At 45.6% G+C, this 22,412-nt stretch overlaps 1 protein-coding gene and 1 long non-coding RNA gene across 2 annotated transcripts in view; one reads left to right on the top strand and one right to left on the bottom strand.

Annotated features, from left to right (window-relative positions):
• Nucleotides 1-3,532: 3,532 nt before the first annotated feature.
• DNAJC3 (DnaJ heat shock protein family (Hsp40) member C3) overlaps nt 3,533-22,412 on the bottom strand; it is a 79,709-nt gene continuing 60,829 nt past the window's right edge. The window contains exons 7-12 of the mRNA XM_047755740.1: nt 21,859-21,978; nt 18,967-19,072; nt 18,762-18,882; nt 10,229-10,361; nt 8,938-9,086; nt 3,533-7,329 (exon numbers count right to left, since the gene is read on the bottom strand). Of these exons, the coding sequence (XP_047611696.1) occupies nt 7,169-7,329; nt 8,938-9,086; nt 10,229-10,361; nt 18,762-18,882; nt 18,967-19,072; nt 21,859-21,978 (790 nt within the window). The 3' untranslated portion in view covers nt 3,533-7,168. The remainder of the gene's footprint in view (nt 7,330-8,937; nt 9,087-10,228; nt 10,362-18,761; nt 18,883-18,966; nt 19,073-21,858; nt 21,979-22,412) is intronic.
• LOC125113197 (uncharacterized) lies at nt 9,787-11,473 on the top strand. Its single transcript, XR_007131380.1, has 2 exons — nt 9,787-10,515; nt 11,014-11,473. It is a non-coding gene; the product is annotated as an uncharacterized LOC125113197 (long non-coding RNA).

Here is a 22,412-nt window from a genome sequence, read left to right as displayed (position 1 = left end):
AAGACTAGCAGCCTGTAAGTTGGCACTTCGCTAGGCAGTGGCACCTGATTTCCGCTCTGGTTACTGCCATCTGCACTATGCCAGGTTCTGTGTTTCATGGAATCTAAGCTAAAACTGCAGAATAATGTAGTTAGTATCTTGTGAGTTGAATGGCTAAATTTCCATCTCATTTCCAGGTGAATGATAACCTTGTATCTGAAAATCCAGGGAGACTTTTAATGGCTCCTTTAAAAATTGTTACGTCAAGTGCCCATCAGCTGCCTTGCCATGCAGCGGGCTGCGCTCCTCAGGGGGGACACTTGGGGGGAGCTGATCGCGGGGCTTCTGCAACGCGGGCCTTGCAGAGGCCACCGCCCCTCTGGCCCGGGGTGCCGCCGCCCGGAGGCCGCAGGGCGTTTATAGACATTCCCGACCCCGAAGGCTGCTTCGCAGGTTGCAGGCCCCGTCAAGTTTGAACAAAAATCAAATCCTGCGAGCGAGCGAAGAGCGGTGTTTTCCATCTGCGGAGAAGATGCAGCCCGCCCTTCCCCTGCGCCGCCCAGAAAAGTCAGAACAGAGTTTATCTGAGAATTCGAGTCAGGGCGTTTCCATTTTAGGTCTCAAATAAACCCCGAACATGAGTGAAAACAGCCAGCGTGGTAAACGTATGACCCGCGTGGGAACCGCCCAGAGAGACGACGGCCGCCCCGGCGCTGGGTTCCAACTCTAGCGCCCGAGACCCAGCCGGGCCGGAGGGCAGGGCCGGGCAGCCTCTCTTCAGCGCCTCCGCGTGCCTGGGGGGCTGTCCGCCGCGCCAGAGCCGCAGAGGACCCGGGGACACTGACCTCGCCGCCGGAGCCCCGTCGGAGAGCAGAGGCAAGCGCGGCGGCTGGGGGCCCAGCAGGCCGGTCCTGACCGGACTTGGTAGATGAGGTGGCAGGGGTTCGCCTCCTTCCAAAGGACCGGTGGGTTTGTTCAGATCCTACTTCTGGGGGGAGGGGGGGGGGAAATGGCACACAGGGCCGCGTCTCGGCGGTCCTGGCAGACAACTGTGAGCCGCGTGGGCTCGGGCGGGCCGGCCCATCCTGTGGAAAACAGTGCGCCTCAAAGTGCTGTGGTGACGGGACAGCTGTTCCCCATTATCCAGTTTATTAGCACCGCAAATATAAAAACCCGCGTTTTCTGAGGCCGGGCACAGGGGTTAAGGACGCGGCATCGCCGCAGCTGTAGTGTCGGTTGCAGTTTCCGCTCATATTTGACCCTGACCTGGGAACTTGCATGTGCCACGTGTGTGCGGGGTGGGGGTGGGGGGATTCTATTTTCTATTCTATTTTCTGAGAAGTTCTAGAGTGAAGCCTCATTTAGAACGTGTTTTAAAGACTTTACATTTGGAGAATAATTTTGTCCTCTACATCAGTCATATAAAACCTCCTCAACTATAGAAGGTTTACTTCCTACCTGATATGATTTCACTTTAAATGAAAGGTTATTTTGGAGTTCCCGTCGTGACACAGTGGTTAACGAATCCGACTAGGAACCATGAAGTTGCGGGTTCGGTCCCTGCCCTTGCTCCGTGGGTTAACGATCTGGCATTGCCGTGAGCTGTGGTGTAGGTTGCAGACCCGGCTCGGATCCCTCGTTGCTGTGGCTCTGGCGTAGGCTGGCAGCTGCAGCTCCGATTCGACCCCTAGCCTGGGAACCTCCATATGTCGCAGGAGCGGCCCAAGAAATGGCAAAAAGACTATATATATATATGCATTAAATAAATATCTAAATGGAAATGCTGGGAAGAGGAAGTATCAGGAAGGTCTGAAGATGTGACATTTAGGATGAGGCCTGAAGCAGGAGGAAGCGCTGATGGGGCAAAGACTGGCACGGGGGTGGTTATGTTCCTTTGACAGGAGGAGACTGGAGCCAGGGCACAAAGTCACACAGGGGAGTTTGCACAGCACGTGGAGAGCTTTGCGGATGTGATCTTCAAGTGCCGTGAAGGGCTCTAACATTCATCAGTGTTAATCCAGAATTACTCCAGTATTTTTATGTCTGCGTTGTTTCCTAATGCTTAGTTATTTATAACATCAGGCTTCACTACATTGGGTAAAAGCTCTTGGCCTGGATCAGGACAAACAGCCTTATCTGGGATCTGATAATGCCAATTGTCCTCACTGCACAGTGCCCATAATAAACTTCCTCGACCTAAGGCCACAACGTATGGGCGGGCCCTACCTGCCTGCGACATACCAGGAGGAAGAGAAGCTGGTTTGCACTAAAACTATACCGTTGCAAAGGCATAAACATGGCAGGAAATAAAACATTGCAACAGATGATATATATGGAGTATTAGCAAAGTCCTAAGAAAAAGGTAGTACAGTGAAACGTTGTTAGAGGAGTTATCCTTTGCTATCTATAAAGAATCTTTCACCTCAGAGAAAAATCACATCCGTTTGGAGAAACACCGTCTGAAAACCTTTACGTACAAATAACAGGCTATGCTTACAGAATCTCCTGCAATAGCGGGCCCCATGCAGATACAATAACAACCCAAATCCACCAAGAAATGCTTCAAGCAATGGATTCTCCCTTGTGCTTTGTAACAACCTCAATTTCCACGTCCTCAGGAAGACCTGGGAACTCTCTTTGCCCGAGGCCCTTGCACATCCAGCTGCTCCATCCCTGGAGCATACACCAGAGGTGAGGCTTCTCTCAGCTCTTCTTCCAGTGGAGGCTGGAACCAGGACATGTATTCAGACCAAGACAGCAGCCGCGGAGCTGTCACCTGGATGCCTCCTTGTGGGAAGCCACATGCTAGCACCAGGCAGAGATCTTCCGCCCGCCCCCCAGGGAGGGAGGATTTACTCGGCATAGATGGAGGTTTGCAGAGTTCAGGGGCTCTCTGGGGTGTGACCCACGTGCCTTTCGATTAGAGTGGCTGCATTTCTTTTTAATGGATTCGTCATGAAACCCGACTTGGGCCGGAGGGAAGGAACGCACAGCACTTGCTGGTTGCCGCCCGCCCGCGGGTCTGGGAGGAGCCTGAGCTCAGACAGCATTTTCAGTATTTGCAGACTAGGGTTGATTGACATGTGGCAAAGATACCATGACTTTTAAGAATCTGGAAACTGCTTTCTGAGGAGGTTCTGTGGAAGTATTCTAGCTCTCCTCTCACAGGTCCTTAGGACCTGCACAAAGCATCCACGGAGAGGAAAGCACTTTTGTTCACATTAGGAATCTGGGTTGAGATCAGAGAGAGCTGTGACTCCGCACTCCTTTCAGAACTTTAAAATGTGCACATTGTGGTAGAAAAGGCAAAGTCCCCAAAGCCAACCTGAGAATGAGATTTGGACAGAAGGAAAGTGAGAAACAGCCCACCTGGTAAGGCCTCCGCTGTCCTGGGCCGCAGGGGTTGGCGGGTTTAGCCCTTCCTGCTTTTTGCGCCCGTCCTGCAGCTCCTGTGAAGGAGCAGCCCTCTGTCACCCCAGCCGCTGGTGACTGTAAAGCAAAGCTGGAAAACAGATTTCTTCGAAAGTCTAAAAATGAATCCAAAGCAAGGAAGTACTGATTTGACCATAAATATTTTTATTAAATGTGAAAATACACGGGCATAAAAATAGTACCCATATTTGTAGACATGTCTGAGACCCATTTCAATTAATTTTCAGTGTATTTTTTATGAAAACACTAAATCGAGATGGATTAGGTTACTTAGTCTTGTCTCCTTCAAGCCAACTACAGCCTTCCGGTCAGAGTGCTGTTGTAACTAATCAGACATCTCCAGCTTTCCCTCCACACCCTGCCTCCACTGCAGGCAAGAGCTCACCCCCAGTGGAGAGAAAGAAAACCTGTTCGCTATACACAGAGCCACGCGGTGGCTAATTTTACTCTAAATCATTCAGCAAATGAGATCATCCATTAAACAAAAGGAAACAAATTATCCCCACCTATTAGCATCATTTGCAATTGAGAATAAACGCTGCTACTAATAAAAAAGGAATGATCTGATCTAGAATAACAGTAATTGTTGATAAATCAGCATTTGCCTTCCTCTTTGCTTTATAAATACGGAGAAGTCACCTAGCCGAGCTGCTTGCATTTCTCAGTGAACACAGATGTGTACTTGATGAAAAGCTGCACAAGGCCTGTCACCTGCGCCCTGTCCCTCTGAGGAGGCTCAAACGTGACTGAGGAGCCATTTTTAACTTAAGCGTCTTGTGTCTTTTCTTCACGGTAAACATCACATACAACTTCTGACCAATTTCAAGGTGAAATCTGTCATTTTCCCACCATGAATAGAAAATGGTGCCAATTTCAAATTTTGACTCTATTACCTTTTTTTCCCCTACTCAGTTATTAGTATTTTCTTTAAAAAAAAAAAAAAAACAACTGGGTAGTTTTTGTTTTTGTCTTTTTAGAGCTGCTCCTGTGACAGATGGAGGTTCCCAGGCTAGGGTCAAATCAGAGCTGTAGCTGCCAGCCTACACCACAGTCACAGCAACGCCGGATCCTTAACCCACTGAGCAAGGCCAGGGATTGAACCTGTAACCTCATGGATACTAATCAGATTCGTTTGCACTGAGCCATGACAGGAACTCCAATGTGCGTAGTTTCTACATGCCATTATCAGAGTCCCCAAAAGTTCTATTTCCATACTGATATTTAAAACTTTTAATACTGCCTAAAGAGAACTTTTAATATTAATTAGTATGGTTATATCCAATTTACATTGGCTTTGAAGTCACTTTCCAGTTTTCATTTAGCCATGGTAATAAGCAAGCACAGGCTTGGGGAAGCAGGCATTTTTTCTACCTTTAGAACCTTCTCACGGTTAGAGGCTGATGTGTTTAATACTTGCTGTGGGATATGCGCAGTGCACAGATAGCAGCGTTGCTTCGCTTCTGGAGCTGGGGGGGGGCGGGGAGGAAGGAGGCGTTTACAGCCGCGGCTGGGCACCCCGCTCAGGGTGCTTTTCCAGGAAGGGGCGCGCAGATCACCAGGGACCTGCAGCCCCAGCACGGATCCTTGGCAGTGGTGGCTGCAGCAGCCCAAGTCAAGCACTTGTGCCACCTGCTCCCCGTGGGAACAACTCCTACCTCGGGCCGCAGGTCAGACGTTCCTTGGCTCCCAGTGCCCTTCCTTGGTCGCTGTGCCCAGAAGCGGGGCGGGACATCTTCCCATTCAGGCGGCGGCCACCAGTTGACTGCTGATGACCCTCGAGGCTGGAACTCAAAGGTCGTCACTGTCTTCATTAATGAACAAAACAACAGAGTCCAGAGCATTTCTCGCAGGGGCCTTGGCACTTGGCACCACGGCTGCTTCTCTCTCTTCACGCAACACAAGCAACTTTCTGCACATCTCAGTCACGATGACAAAAACCAATCCGTGGGAAGACTTGAGGACCAGGATTCAGAGAGAGACCAAGTGGAGAACAAGTGAGGACATACGCCCTCCACGCAGCAGGTGGCAGTCTGCGAGGTGACGGTGCCCTTGACCCCTCCTCGTGGGCAGCCTTTCATCTTTCATCCTCTCCTCCAAGCGGACAGGCAGTGATGTTTCTCGTGTTCTGATTCACATTTGGTGTGAAAATTGTTACTTGTCAAACTGGGCAGAGGCCATCGTCAGATTTCAGAGTGGTCACAGAGACATACACACAAGAACCAGACTGAAAAGAAAAATGCCGATGGAACTAATGAAGTAGGAGCAGAGAGATTGAACAAAAATGCACTTCCCTTGGAAATTATTTTCACAGTGGCTTCAATTTTGAGACATTAAAATAAAATGAAAGCTGCAAGCTACTCGTTTACAAAATGCAGTCTTAAATTCTAAATAGATGCAAAAAGCACTTACGTGTTTTATTCAACTCAACTGTGTGATTTTTGTCTCTCAGTTTGGAAAACTTTTGTCCACGGATGTTTCAGGGTGATGGCAGAAGAAAATGGTTTGTGCTTGTTGACTGTTTGTGGACATTAGTGATCAGGATGGCCCCCAAAACCCAAAGAAAATGCTTGATTTCCTAAAAACAGCATGTTAGGCCTCTACTGCTTCAAATGCTTTAAAAGCTCAGAGGCACAAAAAAAACCTTTCCAGAATAAATAATTTTTATCTGAATTCTCTTAGATTTTAAATGTAGCATCAATAGTTCCATAAATATTTAACATTCTGTTAAAGGAACACTCTTTTTTTTTTTTTTTTCAGGGAAAAAATTATCCAGTATATAAAGACTAACTAGCTCATTTCTTAGAAGGCAGGAAGGTACCCCCAGAAGAGATGCCACCACGCCAGTGGAAGTGCAGCAGCGCTGACCGCATCTGTAAACCTGTGGTTTTTTTCTAGGCAGGAAGGCATCGAGGGGCGGCTGGCCTGGCCACCTCGGGCAGCCCCCCGCGAGTCCCCACAGCACAGGGTCGGCTGGACATAAGGAGCTACAGCTGTACTTATTACGAAAAGTGGGAAACGAAACATTTGTTTATTTGTGTTGACTGAGCAACTTCACATTTCTAAGCCAATCCTGTTACAGGAAATGCTGTTCCACAACTTCAGTTGTTAAAGTATTTCATTCTGCACTACAGCAATATTATTTTAAATATCACTGCTGCTATATTAGCTGAGCCTATTTTACAGAGATTACGTTTTAGTTTGTTGTTTCCTATTAACCGAAAGGGCCCGTCGGCTTTTGTAACCGATTCTATTGCAGTGGTTTTCAGTCTTCTCCGGCGGGTCCTGAACCAGAAGATGCAGCTCAGTCCACAGCCAGCCCCGGCTCCAGCGACCACCGTCTGGTAGCAGGTTTTCTCGGACGGGCTCCGGCCACCTTCAGGGACAGCTCGGTCGCGCTCACAGACGTGGAGACGCGTGCGGAGTAAAGGGGCTCGGAACCGCCACGCGTCCCAGGGACTGGCCTGACCGGACCTCGGCCCCCGTCCCCGAGGACGTGCAGCTCAGGAGGCCCTTCCTCCGGCCCCGGGGACCCAGGGCGGGGAGAGGACACGGTGCGCGGCCGCCCGCTTCCCCCCCGCCGCCGCCGCCGCCGCCGCCCGCCCGGCCCCGGCCCCCGGCCCGCAGCGCCAGCAACGCGGCTCTTTGGTGGGGGACAAACTGAGAGTGGCAACTTTGTGTTCATTAGGGTCCCGGAAGAAGGTTTGCTTGTTTTTAATCTGGGAAAAACGGAAGGAAGAGGGGCGGAGAGACAGCTGGTCTAATTGAAGTGGAATTTGAAGCGGAAGGGCCCGCCCGAGCTGAAGGGGTTGAAGCCCTGCCACGAGTTCCAGCTCCGGTGGAAGGGGCTCCCGCCGCCGCCGCCCTGCTGGCTCTCGGCGTCCAGGGGGTCTTCGCCGTCGTCGAACTTCTTCCTCATCTCTGGAAAAGACAGCGGCAGACTCGCACCCACGTGCGGCCTCGGGGGCGGGGGGGGGGGGACCCCCCGGGACGCGTCCCCAGGGGCCAGCACGGCTGGCACTACCTCTCCCACCCGGGCCAGGCCGGGTCCCGGGGGCAGCCCCGAGAGGCCAGAGGCTGGAGGGGCTGTTATGCCCTGATCTCCTCAGCCCTAAACCCTCTCGCCCTAAGGAAGTTCCGCTCTGGACAAAAAGTGAGGCTGTGCGGAGGAGCCCCGACGTCACACACCCTCTGAGCCAACAGCGCTGGCTCCCGACCGGAGGCCAGGAGGCGTCCGGCCACCTCCGGGGCCTCCCCCCGACCCCCGCCACGCCAAGGTCCCTGGGGCCTGAGGGCCGCGAGGCGCCCGGGAACAAGGCCGCCTCCGGCGCTTTGCCTGTCCGGCCTGAGCCTGGGAGGCCGAGGCAGACGAGTGCGAGGACCGGACGCGCAGGCTCAGCCGGCCAGGCCCTGAACCCCAGGCCGGGGCAGAGGAAGAGGAGCGCTCAGCGATGAAACCCGCAGCTCCGCTGTGCCGGCCGCCCACCTGACACAGGATCCCGGAATAAAAGAGCAAAATCCTCATGCACTCATGAGTAACCCCTGTCTCCTCCACCGAGCTGTCACGTACTTGAGACAAACCTCATTTAACTTTAATTCAACTGCATAAGCAGTCGTTCACAAATCTGTCAAATGGGCATAAAATGTGATTTGTGGAGTTCCCTTGGTGGTGCAGCGGAAATGAACCTGACTCCTATTCAGGAGGACCTGGGTTTGATCCCTGGCCTCACTCAGCGGGTCAGGGATCCCGAGTGGCTGTGGCTGTGGCTGTGGCGTAGGCCGGCAGCCATAGCTCGGATTGGACCCCTAGCCTGGGAACTTCCATATGCCACGGGTGTGGCCCTAAAAAAAAAAGATTTCTTTCTATCTTGTTGAATTTGTCTACCTAAGTCATAATTTCTGTTCCCACTGAAATGAAAAGTCACAAAAAAAGCAGCAGGTGTTAGCTTAACATGAAATTCCCTCTGGAAATGTCGAAGCATCGTTCAGCATAACCTGGATTCTTAGCTGTCCCCCTCTTATTTTCCAGGTCATTTTAGCGCATGATGACATGACATGTATTTCAGTGTGATGATCCTCTGATTGAGGGCACAGCACCCCCTGGGCAGGTACACGCCCCCTCGCCCAGGGCACACTCCAGCCTGGCAGCCTGTTTCCTAATCCAGCTCCTCTAAGAATTCGCCCTGATCCGCTCCCTGCTGCTCTTTCACGTCACAGGTGAGACGATCTGAGGCCCCCAAAGTCCTAGGAACTTGTTCAAATCAGAGCCCCCCTCAGGCCTCTGGGTCCACAGCTGGAGGGCTCTCCAGTGTACACGCATATGAGGGTCCCTCGAGTCTGACAGGGACAGACACAGAAGTGGCCCTAGGGGACAGTCACCGGCCTGAGGTCAGTGCCATGGGCCCACCCACCACGCCCTCCAGCGTCCACTCCCGACCCGCATGGCCTCTGAGGTGGGCAAGGGAACAGAGCTGGTAAGTCGCCAGGTCAGCTGTTTCAAGAGCACAGAACCAGGGCAGGCGACACTACCTGGATCAGAGAGGACTTCTTTCGCAGCAGCTATGTCGATGAACTTCTTCTCAGCTTTCTTCTTTTCTTCTTCATCCTGGAAGTTATCTGGGTGCCACTGCAGTGCCAATTTTCGGTATGCTTTAATGATTTCTTGCTTTTTGGCATTTCTGAGGGGTGGTAAAATCACCAGTTATTAATTATTAACCATAGTTAAGACGTGCCCAACACACTGTCACAAAGAGCTAAAACAGACAGCTGAGACGGTCCCGCTGGCCAATCGGCAACCTGGTTTTCTCACCGGTGCCACCGCAGCAGGGGGAACATCTGACTCAGAGCTCAGCGAGGCCGTGACGGCTGCCCAGGCGCCCCGCATACTCTTCGCTAACGCTGGAATCTCGCCAGGAGTAAAGTAAGTACGCCTATCTTTAAGATTTTCCTTTAAAAAAATAAAGCCTGTATTTTTCTTTTTTCTTTTTTAGGGCCACACCTATAGCACATGGAGGTTCCTGACGTAGGGCTTGAATAGTAGCTGCAGCTAATGCATTTTTAAACTTTATAAATTTCCACAACTACCATGATTCAATTCTTGGCACTAAAAAAGACACCTCTTTGAAGGCTGCTTTCCGTTTTGTGTCTGGGTTAGCTTACTTAAAAAGAAGAACATTTCAGACATTACACTGAAAGATGAATGGTCCCCTTATTCGGGACGGTGAATCTTACATAAAAACACATATTGAGGAGTTCCTGTTATGGCTCAGTGGTTAAAGACCTGACACTGTCTCTGTGAGGATGTGGGTTACAGATCCAGCACTGCTGCAAGCTGCAGCTCTGATTCACCTCCTAGCCCAGGAACTTCCATATGCTGCAGGTAAGGCTATAAAAAGGAAAATTTAAAAAAAAAAGAACAAAAATACATACTGAGTAAGTTAGATTCTCTCTGTGCCTGCAAGTTCATTCTAAAAGTACCCCTTTATTTTTAGGCCTGGGGAAGTTTTCTTTTCCCCAAGCCCTCTCCCTCCTGTCCCCAGCCAAAGAAAGCTCCTGCCTCCCTCTTCCCCCTTCCTAAGAACCTAAACCTGGGAGGAGTTCATGGTGTCCTGTGTTTGTCACCAACTGCTAACTCGCCATCATTGCCTGGCTAGTCTCTACCAAAGAAACTCATCTGTGATATATGCAAAATACCTTTATGATGTTGAAGATTAAGGTTTAATCTATGCAGTTACATAAAAGAAAAAGCAAAGATCAGCTTTAAAACAAAAAAATAAAAGAGTTGGTTAAAAAGAATGCAAATTTTAAGTTACTAATTCACCTTTTTACTCCCAAGATTTTATAATAATCTCGTTTCTGCGACTGTTTCAATAGCCTCTGGGCTTTCTCGAGACCTTCTCGAATCTGCTGGTCATTCTCATTGTGTTCCTGAGCAGTTTCATAATCCTGAATGGCTGTCAAAATATGTTGAAGATAATGCTGTAAGAGGAATTACAACTTCTGACCCTGCACGTGTGATGCTGACGTCACCATCCCCAACCCCTTCTTTTGCATTACAACCGAAGAGGTGACATCACCTTCACCATTTTGTTCAAAACTATGAAAGACGTAAGTAAGGCTGAATTTAGGGAGCTTCGGCCTCTCGTTCAATCACATCCACTCTCCTTGCTTTTACCTGCCCGCCCCCCTCATTATCTTCCCACCACTGAGGTATTTCAGCATCAGCAATTTACACACAGCAGTCTTACCATCATTAACACCAAAGTGACCTCACTTTGCTGTACAGCAGAATTATCACAACCTTGAAAATTAACTTTACGTCAATAAAACTTAAAAAAAAAAAAAAGAGTGACGTGAACTTCACATAGGAAAAAAAAAGCAGCAAAGCAAATCTTCCTGGTCAGCTATGAAGCCGAAGTTCAGAAAAACAAGAGGCTTAGAAAGGGACCAGGAGGAACCAGCCTCGAGCAGAATGACTAATTCACCCACAGGTTTCAACACAAACTATTACAAACCTGATTTCTTAGTGTCAATCAAAACAGAAAAACACATACAGTCCTGATGTGAGAAGCCTGATGACAATTCACTTTGCATCTTTTATTTCAGATTATTTTAAGTATTCAGAAAGTACAAGGCATCTGGAAATCTAACATGCACAGAAGAGTCAACACCGCAGGCCTGAGATACCCCAGAGAAGGGCCTGCTTGCCCTTGGCTGGTGACTGAGAGGCTGTTCCCTCCATTCCCTGAAAAGAATGGCTCACAGACCTAAGCTGTTTGTACAAACAATGTGGTTTATGCTAAATGTCTCGCCTTCTGGGAGTCTGGAATTTCAGCACAGGCCAGGCAGAAGGTGCCCACCTGGCCAGCCCCCAGTAAAACCGGCTCTCTAAGGGGCTTACCTGGGAGACACCTGCACGCACTGTGGAATCAAGCTTGTTGCATGACTGTCAGAGACGCCTAGACACTTCCGCCCGGTCTCCTGGGGGGTCTCAGCCCTGCGCCTTTTCCCTCTGCTGAGCCTGTTTTGTGTCTTTTCACTAGAATAAATCTTAGCCCTCAGAACAGCTCTGAGTCCCACGTGTCCTTCTGAATCACCACATCTGGGGGAGGTTTGCGGAAGCACCAGCACAGATTTTTTCTCAAAGTCTTCCCTGGACAGACTACTCAAATAATAGATTGTTGGGTTCAAATTCTAGTTTTCTATTGAAATGCATTTCACTGTAGGCGAGACATCTCTCTGAATAACATGCCTGAGCGTTCATTGTAGCAAGAGCTAATCCTGGACGGGGTTTAGGAAGGCACCTGGGTCAGATTAAAATGAGAAAGATAACAGAGTAAGATTGACGAGTGAGCGAGCCTGCACAACACAGAAAAATGGACCAGCACTACCTTGGCCTCGGGTGGGGGAGGGGGGCTGTTTTCACCTCAAGCTTCTTCCTAATTCCTGCCTCAATATATTCATATTAAATATTAATAGGAAAAATTAATATTACTGTCACCCAGCCAACGGTGACATCATAAAATACCTTTCCAATTTAGTACACAGACAAAAGCCATTATAAATAGGAGTGAGATTTAACTTGCAACAGCCATTAGCACTTGACATCACAAGCTAGTAAGGAAACAGACTTGAAAGGAACTTAACACGGAAGAAAATGTTTCAGTATACCCAAGTTTGCTACTTATGCAAACTCTGTATTTAAAACATGTTTTTATTATTCGGAGTATCTCCCCTACAGCAATCTTCTGTCTCCTATCTTTTATGAATAACATTTATAGTAGATAACATTTTTCCCAATACAGGAAAAATATAAAATTATAGGTTGTTTCCTAAAATTCCCATGATTACAGGTAGGTAACTAATGGGAAACTTAATATAGATGATATAAGACTTCCCATGGACATAAACTAGATGGCTCGTTTTAAATTATATTTTCTCATTTTCCACTCTTTAAGGGGGAATCTTCAAAAAAGATAAATGACACCCAGTTATGTTTATCCCATATAACTGAGCAGCTGTAAAAAGTATAAGCCCGAAATGTTGAGGCCTTGAATGAATAGAATATCACATATTAGCCAATCCATTTTATAACCTCTAAACCTAAAAAAAACCTCACTCTTCCCAAATTCTTTTCCTTCCATACTCCCCTCACCCAGTTCTTAAGGAGCAATGCCAACAACCAGATCAAGACAGCAGACAGTAAGTGCAGGAGCCACTGCCCCACTAAATGACAAAAATTAATACTACCACAGTAGCCCTGAAAAAGAGCAGATGAGAAATTCGGACAAACTTCTAGAAGAAACGGCAAATGAGATCACATTAATAATGAATACAGCGAAGTAGAGAGTACCACAACCCACACCCACACTGAAAGAGGCCCTAGAAGATCTGGAAGCTCTTCTTTCTGGCCAAGGAGTCTGACTCTAGCAAGCAGGAGGAGCTCCCAGGCAACGCTGAGGTTCCCTGGTGAGAGGACTAGGGAACAGCTGGGCAGCCCTCCCCAGCATGTGGGCAGCCGGCTGCAGCACGAGCCCCACCCAGGGCCCAAACCAGTCTCCAAGGAGAAGGGAAGATGTGCACTTGGAGGGCCCCCGACGTGGCGCGGGGACCAGGAGGAAAAGGAGAGCCGAGCCCACAAAGGCTCGAGGCCTCCGCAGCAGACCTGGGATAAGCACAGAAAGGCAGCCCACCCGGAATTTAAATACACCAAAGGACCTAACAAAAAGAAATGGAAATAGAGCATTTGAAAAACTGCAGAAAAAATTACAGCCATAGATGATGAGCAAAGAATACAACCAATACCTAACTGAATCTATGAAGCAGGAAACCAAACCAAAAGAACAAGACAAAACAATTCAAAATCTAAGAAAACTCTCCTGAGGGAGTTGCTCTCATGGCTCAGCGGTAATGAACCCGACTAGCATCCATGAGGACTCAGTTTTGATCCCAGGCCTTACTCAGTGGGTTAAGGATCTGGTGTTGGTGTGAGCTGTGGTGTAGGTTGCAGATGGCACTCAGATCCCGCATTGCTGAGGCTGTGGTGTAGGCCGGCAGCTATAGCTCCAATTCGACTCCTAGCCTGGGAACCTCCACATGCTGCCGGTGTGGCCCTAAAAAGACAAAAAACCAAAAAACAAACAACAACTCCTGGACCCAACATGGTTTCACTGGTGAATTCTCCCAAACTTTAAAGAAATAATACCAATCTTACACAACTCTTTCAGAAAACAGAGAAGAAATGAACAATTTCTAAGTAACTGAGTCCAGCACAACCTTAACACTACAATCCAACAAAGATATTCCCCCCAAAAAAACTTACAGGGCAATATCCTTACAGATGCACACTTCTAAACATATTAGCAAATCTAATCCAGCAATATCTAAAAAGGGTAATATAAGAGTTCCCGTTGGGGTTCAGCAGGTTAAAAACCCACCATAGTGTCAAAGAGGATGCAGGTTCGATCCCTGGCCTCACTCAGTAGATTAAGGGTCCGGCCTTGCTGCAAGCTGCCACAAGCTGCAGCTCGGATCTGTTGTTGCTGTGGCTGTGGTGATGGCTGGCAGCTGCAGCTCCGAATCGATCCCCAGCCCAGGAACTTCCACATGCTGCAGGAGCAACCTTAAAATAAATAAATAAAAATAAATTAAATTAAAAGGATAATATATTATGTCCAAAAAGAATTTCTCCCCAATAATTCCAGGTTGATTTAACCTTATAAATATCAATATAATTTATCATATTAACAGAATAAAGGAGAAAAACAAATATATACGTAATTTCTATAACTCGATTGCTAACAAAAAGAAACAAATGTTAATTAACTATCTGAACACTTCCCAAAGATAAAATTTTTAATACAAAAGCAGCATATTAAAACGTATTAAACATGCTTAGTCATCAAAGAAACATATATTAAAGCCACAATGAGAAACTAACACATACTGAAATGTATAAAATTAAAAAGACTCACAACATCAAACATTTGCAAGGATGTAGAGCAACTGGAACTCTTAGACTTTACTGATGGAAGGGTAAAATTGAAACTGCTTTTTTTTCTTTTTTTCTTTCCCAGGCTAGGGGTCCAGCCTAGCCACAGCCACAGCAACACAAGATCCGAGATTCGACCTACACCACAGCTCACGGCGAGCGAGGCCATGGATCGACCTTGCAACCCATGGTTCCTAGTCAGATTCAAACTCCTGAAATTGCTTTTTTTTTTTTGTCTTTTTGCTATTCTTTGGGCCACTCCCACGGCATATGGAGGTTCCCAGGCTAGGGGTCAAATCGGAGCTGTAGCCACCGGCCTACGCCAGAGCCACAGCAACGCGGGATCCGAGCCACGTCTGCAACCTACACCACAGCTCACGGCAACGCCGGATCGTTAACCCACTGAGCAAGGGCAGGGACCGAACCCTCAACCTCATGGTTCCTAGTCGGATTCGTTAACCACTGCGCCACGACGGGAACTCCCGAAATTGCTTTTTAGAAAACGGTCTGGTAGTTTCCTTTGAAACTAAGCATATACCTTACCCTAGACATATAGACAAGATAAGTGAAAACATGTCTAAAAAAAGGTCTTGCAGAGGAGTTCCCTTTGTGGCTCAGTAGGTTAAGAACCCGACATAGTGTCTGCGAGGATATGGGATAGATCCCTGGCCTTGCTCAGTGGGTTAAGGATCCGGCGTTACCACAAGCTGATATAGGTCACAGATGTCGCTCAGCTTCTGTGCAGCTGGAGCTCCGGTTCAATCCCAAGCCTGGGAACTTCCATACACCGCAAGTGTGATCATAAAAAGGAAACAAAAGAAAAGCCTTGCAGCAGCATGTTCACAGCAGCGACTGGTAAGGGCCAAGAGGATAATGTCAAGTCCGTCAAGTCCTGTATCTTGAGGAGTCTGACTTGGACAAAGACTCTCTCTTACCACAATTTCAGTCAGGCTTCTCTCTGTATTTGAAATATCTCATAAAACTGTTGCGGGAATGTTTACCTCCTGAGAGAGTGTTATTATACAGACAGTGAAAGTAAGTTTCCTACCACGATGGTTTATACAGACTCATCCTTAGTCTACGAAGAGGAAGTTTTATCCAAAGACCCTTATATCACAGGTTCACTATCAGCACGAGGTAGGAGAGAACTGCCAGCTATTTCTCACATTACAGAGGGCTGAACACAAAAGTCAAACTTCCATCAATGGAACTACATCCTACAAGAGACCACATTCTAACACCGATTCTGACGGCGAGCCTGACCATTATATTTAAACAGAGAAGAGACAAAACCGTGTTGAATTCTGTGCACAGGGACATAATGTGGCCTGTACGCTAACTGCATGTGACACATCACTGCGCTTTAAACACGTTTTGTTGAAATCTTTGTTGTGGAAAAGAGATAACAGTGCTAACAGTACACACAAAAAGAGAATTCCAGTTCCTGCCAGATTATAAAATTGAAAACGTGTGCGCTAATTTCTCCATCAACGGTGAGGAAATATCACCAGCCATATCCAAAGCACCAGAGTAGACAGACACTAATAGAGGCCTTGTTCCATGGATGCTGTCTGTTTCTATTTAAGATGGTAAGAAATTTGGTCAGTTTTGTTTTTGTTTTTTTCTCTTTCAAAGAAGCTACTTCACTATCTGAGATCACATTTGTTTGTCACAGATCACATACTTGCTCACTGGCAAATAAAGAGCAAAACAAAAACACACCCCTGGCTCACTTCCTCCTCTCCAAACCTACCCTCTGTCCTAGTCAAATATTCTGTCCCCACTGGGAAAGGCAACGGGCTTTTTTTTTTTTAATTTAAATTATACTTGATTTAAAATGTTGTGCCAATTTCTGCTGTACAGCAAAGTGACTCAATCATACATACATATAAAATTCTTTTTTTATATTATTTTCCATCATGGTCTATCCCAGGAGACTGGATCTAGTTCCCTGTGCTACGCAGTAGGACCTCATTGCTCATCCATTCTAAATGTAAGTGTGCATCTACTAACCCCAAACTCCCAGTCCATCCCAGTCTCTCCCCTCTTCTCCTTGACAACCACAAATCTGTTCTCTATGTCTGTGAGTCTGTTTCTGTTTTGTAGATAGGTTGATTTGTGCCATATATTTTAAATTCCACATATGTGTTATCATATGGTATTTTTTTTCTTTATGGCCACACCCACAGCATATGAAAATACCAAGGCCAAGAACTGAATTTGAGCCACAGCTCTGACCTACACCACAGCTGCAGGAATGCAGAAGCTGTAACCCAACAGGTATCAAACCTGCACCTCAGCCATAACCCAAGCCACCTCAGAGACACCACCACATCCTTAACCCACTGTGCCAAAACAAAAACTTCTTGTCTTTTTCTCTCTGACTTAATCTTCAGTTGGTATGAGAATCTCAGGTTGTATCCATGTTGCTGTGAATGCATTATTTTGTTCTTTTTACGGCTGAGTAGTATTCCATTTGTACCACGTCTTCTTAATCCATTCATCTGTCAATGAGAACATTTAGGTTGTTTTCATGTCTTGGCTATTGTGAATACTGCTGCTATGAACATAGGGGTGCATGTATCTTTTTGAAATATAGTTTTCTCTGGATATGCCCAGGAGTGGGACCGCTGGATCATATGGTGATTCTATTTTTAGTTTTCTGAGGAATCTCTGTACTGTTTTCAATAGTGGCTGTACCAATGACATTCCCACCAACAGTGTAGGAGGGTTCTTTTCTTCACACCCTCTCTAGCATTTGTTATTTGGAGACTTATTAATGATGGCCTTTCTGACCAGGCTGAGGTGGCACTGCCCTGTAGTTCTGATTTGCGTTTCTCTAATACTTAGCCATGTTGGGCATCTTTTCATGTGCCTCCCAGCCATCTGTATGTCTTCTTTGGAGAAATGTCTATTTAGGTCCTCTGCCCATTTTTTCAGTTAGGTTGTTTGTGTTCTTTGTTGAGTTGTATAAGTTGTTTGCATATTTTGGAGATTAAGCTCTTGTCAGCTGCATCCTTTGCAAATATTTTCTCCCATTCTGTAGGTTATCTTTTTGTTTTGGTTTTGGTTTCCTTTGCTGTGCAAAAGCTGGTAAGTTTGCTTAGGTCCCATTTGTTTACTTTTGCTTTTATTTCTATTGTCTCAGTAGACTGACTGCAGTCGGCCTTTTTGTTCCCCTGCCTTCTGGGCTTCTGTTCCGGCTACATCCTCTCCCACACCTGCAGTGTCTTTTCCTTTTTTATTTCCTTAATATTTTTATTTTCAACACTTTAAGCTCTTGATCACTTGAAAATCTGCTTTATAACGTGTCTTTTGCTGTCAGATAATACTGCTTCACTACCGTGAATGTTTTCTGTTTCTCTATTTATGTATTAAACTCATGGATTCCTTGGTGTTTCCTATAGGAAGTCACAGGGTTGGCACTAAAGGGGATGCAGTATTTTTCTGACTGGTCCGACAGGCCAGTTATCTTCCAAAATTAGGACATTGCCTTTATTCAAGGTCCTTACAACTTCTAGCAGGAAACTCTCTCTGCTACTTCAACTTGAACGAAGTAGGATTAGGAGCTATCCTAACATTTACTAAAGGTCACAAGGATCATTTTATATTTAGGCATATATGTCACATATACGTCTGCGGTAAGTATAGTATGAATACTGTGTATATGTATAGAATATTACGTATATGCATAGAACACACTCATGCACTTATGCATAGATAAAAATCTGAAAGATATTAAACAAAACAAAACAAAACATGGAGTTCCAGTCATGGCTCAGTGGTTAACAAATCCCACTAGGAACCATGAGGTTGTGGGTTCAATCCCTGGCCTCGCTCAGTGGGCTAAGGATCCGGTGTTGCTGTGAGCTGTGGTGTAGGTCGAAGACGCAACTGGGATCTGGCATCGCTGTGGCTGTGGTGTAGGCCAGCGGCTACAGCTCCGATTGGACCCCTAGCCTGGGAACCTCTATATGCTGCGAGTGCAGCCCTAAAAAGACCAAAAAAAAAAAAAAATCTGAAAGACATAAATCTAAAATGAGCAGTGATTCCCTCTGGAACTGAGATCTATAATGTTTCTATTTTGCTACTTATTTATCTATTCTAACCTGTCTACAACAGAGAGAGCTAACACTTTTATTTCTATGTTCCACTGGCTTCAACAGACTTCTTTCCTCATATGGTACACTCTTCATGTTCCACTAAGAAAAGTGTGATTTTCAGATTCTCTGCCATTTTTCTAAAATTGCCAACAGTTCCAGGTACTGGGATAAAGTTGTTCTAAACAAAAGGATATTAAACAGTTCTAGCTGCATATACATCAACTTTTATGGACCACAAACCAAATTCCTTAAGAATTTACCTTCATCATACATTTCTTCTACTAAATAGGCCTCTGCTCGATCTTTCAGAGCATTCACATTGTCAGGCTCCACCTGTAAAACTTCCGAACACACTCGAATAGCTTCCACAGGCTTCTCATCCTAAAAGTCAATGTAAGAAAAGGATTTATGGTTGTTATTCCATATGTCAAGTTTTTACAAGTCTGGAAATGAGTCAACTCTTACCTTAGAAAAGCAGTGGCAAATCCTTTCTTTTGAACGAATTGTATATTCAGCAACATTTGGCTCTGTTTTCATGACAGATTCATATTTGCTGGTCGCATCTGTGTATCTGTTAAATGAGCAAATTGTGATGAGTAAAATGAAATTCTACTTCCACAGCTAAAGAAAGAGCCCTCTACTCTTCACTATATGTTGCTTCATCAATTGACCTAAATGAGCCCACGCCTTCAAAGACCACCTCTACTTTATCAATTTAGAACAGCAAGGAAGGTTCTCTCTGCAATTGAGAGGAAATAGATAAACACACGCACAGAAAGTGCCCATGAGTTTGATACTGAGAAAAACATCTCGTTAAGGTCTGACAACATAAAGCACTTTCAGCAAAACAGAGATCAGGTTTTATTTCTTGGTTCGTAAATACGTCCATGAAAGAACAAAGCCCATTACGTGTTACTTTATATAATGAATATTAATATTCACTAAGTACAATGTAATTGCTTGCAGAAGAAACCTGCTTAAAGTCCCGACTTGACCAGCTTTCGAAGAACAGTAAAAGCTACTTCGGCATGTTTGTAAACTGGTCTCCAGTACTGCTCATGCTATGCCCTGGTACCTTCCTTAGCAGCAGCCAACCAGAAGACAGATTTGGCCGCTGTGGTACGTTATTCCCAAAGTGCTGCTCTTCTCATTTACGTGCTGATGTATTAAAACACAGCTTTAAATATAACACTTAAAACGAAAGCTAGACATCAATGTCAAAATTCCAGTTAGGATACCGTTTTCTAGATTTCCCAGATGGAATAACTGTAGGAAACTGCACAGAGTAAGCGAGAACTCACCTTACTTCTTAAAACTCCATGCCAATCTATAGTAAGTTAGAACTTAAAAGTTCAATTACGAAACACTGTGCTTCACTTAGAAGAGAAAAGGTTAGCTCCTGGGAAGGTGGAGTAGATGTGCTTTCCCCACTCCCTCCAGCCAGACACTTGGGTAAATACCCCGGACACTATACTTTTTTAGGATGAAAAGACTCAGAAAGGAGGAGATGAGAAAAATACGGTCCCACCCCTATCGGCATCAGCAGGTCAAAAGAGCCAGGACTTCTTCTCTGGTGAGCCTGTACTGAGGTGTGTCCACACCCTACCAAAGTGGTGTCAGAGAAGGCCCAGCTGGGAACCAGAACTTTCATTTTCATCCCTAGCCAGCGATGAGTACCCAGAACTCTCACCTACACCAAGCAGTAATGAGAATCCCACACCCCAAGTAACAAAAAAGGCCAAGTGGGAAACTTTTTTTTAATCTTTCGGGCCACACCTGCGGCATATAGAAGCCCCCAGGCTAGGGGTCAGATCAGAGCTACAGCTGTCAGCCTACAACACAGGCACAGCCACAGCAATACGGGATCCGAGCCACGTCAGTGACCTACACCACAGTTCATGCAATGCCGGATCCTTAACCCACTGAGTGAGGCCAGGGATTGAACCCACATCCTCATGGATACTAGTCAGGTTCATTATTGCTGAGCCACAAAGGGAACTCCCCAAGTGGGAACTCCTATCTCCGTCTGGCAGTTAACAAGGTGGTACCCACCCCTCAGCTCCTCATCTTCACTTTGCTGGAACAATGTGAGAGAAACGCACCCCAAATGGAAGATTTAAACAAAAAACAGAATCTTAGAAAATGAAAATATCCAGGTTACAATTAAACACCAATCATCATCCCAAGAAACAGGAGGATCTCAAACCAACACCAAGAGGACAGAGATGTTGGAATTCTCTGACAAAGATTTTAAAGCAGCCATGAAAAAAAGCAACTATAACAAACATGCTTAAAGAAAATAAAAAACTAGAATGCCTCAGCGAAGAAATGGAAAATCTCAGCAAAGAAACAGAAGATATAAAAATTATAAATAGAATTTTTAGAACTGAAAAACATAAAAAACTGACATAAATAGCTCACTGAATGTGTTCAAAATCAGAATGGATGGGAAGTTCCCATCCTCATGCAGAGGGTTAAGAATCTGACTGCAACAACTCAGGTGGCAGCTGTGGCTCAGGTTTGATCCCCAGCCCAGGAAATTCCACATGCTATGGATGCAGTTTAAAAAAAAAAAAAAAAAAAAAAGCAGAACAGAATCAGTGAAATGGAACAAGAGAAATTATCAAATCTGAAGAACAGAGAGAAAACAAATTTGAAAAATGAACAGAGCTGCAGTTGCAACGTATGCCACAGCTGTGGCAACACAGGATCCTTAACCCACTGTGCTAGGCCGAGGATCAAACCCACAGAAACATCAGATCCTTAACCCACTGCACCACAGTGGGAACTCCAGAAAAAATCTTAAAAGCAGTCAGAGAAAATGACCCCTTGTCTTTAGGGGGGAAACAATCGGAATGACAATGGATTTCTCATCAGGAAGCATGGAAGCCAGAAAGAAACAGTGGAATAATTTTCAGGTGCTGTAACGAAAGAACTGCTACCCCAGAACCCTACCCTGAAGAAAATGTCAGCATACTCCGCATACACCGCTCTCTCTCAAGAGAGACATTACCTTCTAGTAATTAATTTACGTGCCCGTCTCCCACACTAAACTATAAGCTTCTTAAGACCAAAACTAGCATTATATTCATTTCTGCACCCCCAGTACATATAGTCAGTGCCTGATACGAGAGAAACACAATAAATATTTGGTGAAATATAAATAAATCTGCTGGTGAGAATACAATTACCATTATTTACATTCTGCCTTATTCTAAAAGTGCACAATTGTGGCAGCTTTGCTATCTAAGCTACCCCACCGTCAACAGCAAGGAGTGAAAGAGCAAGCAGTTCGGTGGTTCTTTTGCGCCCCATCAGACACGAGGGAAGGTGAGCTCCTCTAAACAGTGTTCTTACCTGCCGTCTCTGATGAGCTCTTCAGCTGACTCGATCAGCTTATTAAGTTTCTTTACTTGTTTATAGTGTGCAAAACACCTTTTATGATCCTGGTCAAGTTTAAGACATTCACGAACTTCACTGTTCATGTATTAAAAAAAGGAAAATACTCCAAGTCAAAATAACAAGTAAGTAGTTTCTTTATATTAAACACAGAAATCACAACAAAAGGCATTTCGTCTGTAACAAACAAAACATACTGACTTCATAATTTACCATATGCTTTTATATATGGCATTGTATTATTAACTTATTAACACACTTATTAGTTTAAGTGCAAATAAGCAGAGATGTATTAAACACTATTTTGCTGCAAATATAACAGCCCTCCTATTTATTTAATGCACAAACTCCATGAAATAACTATGTGGAAGCAGAAAAACTTAGAGATAACACAAAATTATAGATACATAAAAAAGCCTTAACCATAATTTTATTAATTTAAAACTCAAATTAAAAAGAAAACGGGGGTATTATCTTACTGCAAACAATAAGCAGATGATGAAATGCACATG

Source organism: Phacochoerus africanus, chromosome 13, assembly GCF_016906955.1.
Source record: "Phacochoerus africanus isolate WHEZ1 chromosome 13, ROS_Pafr_v1, whole genome shotgun sequence".
In the NCBI taxonomy this organism is placed as follows: Eukaryota; Metazoa; Chordata; class Mammalia; order Artiodactyla; family Suidae; genus Phacochoerus; species Phacochoerus africanus.
Note: the sequence above shows the minus strand (reverse complement) of the source record. Positions and strands in the feature narration are given on the sequence as shown.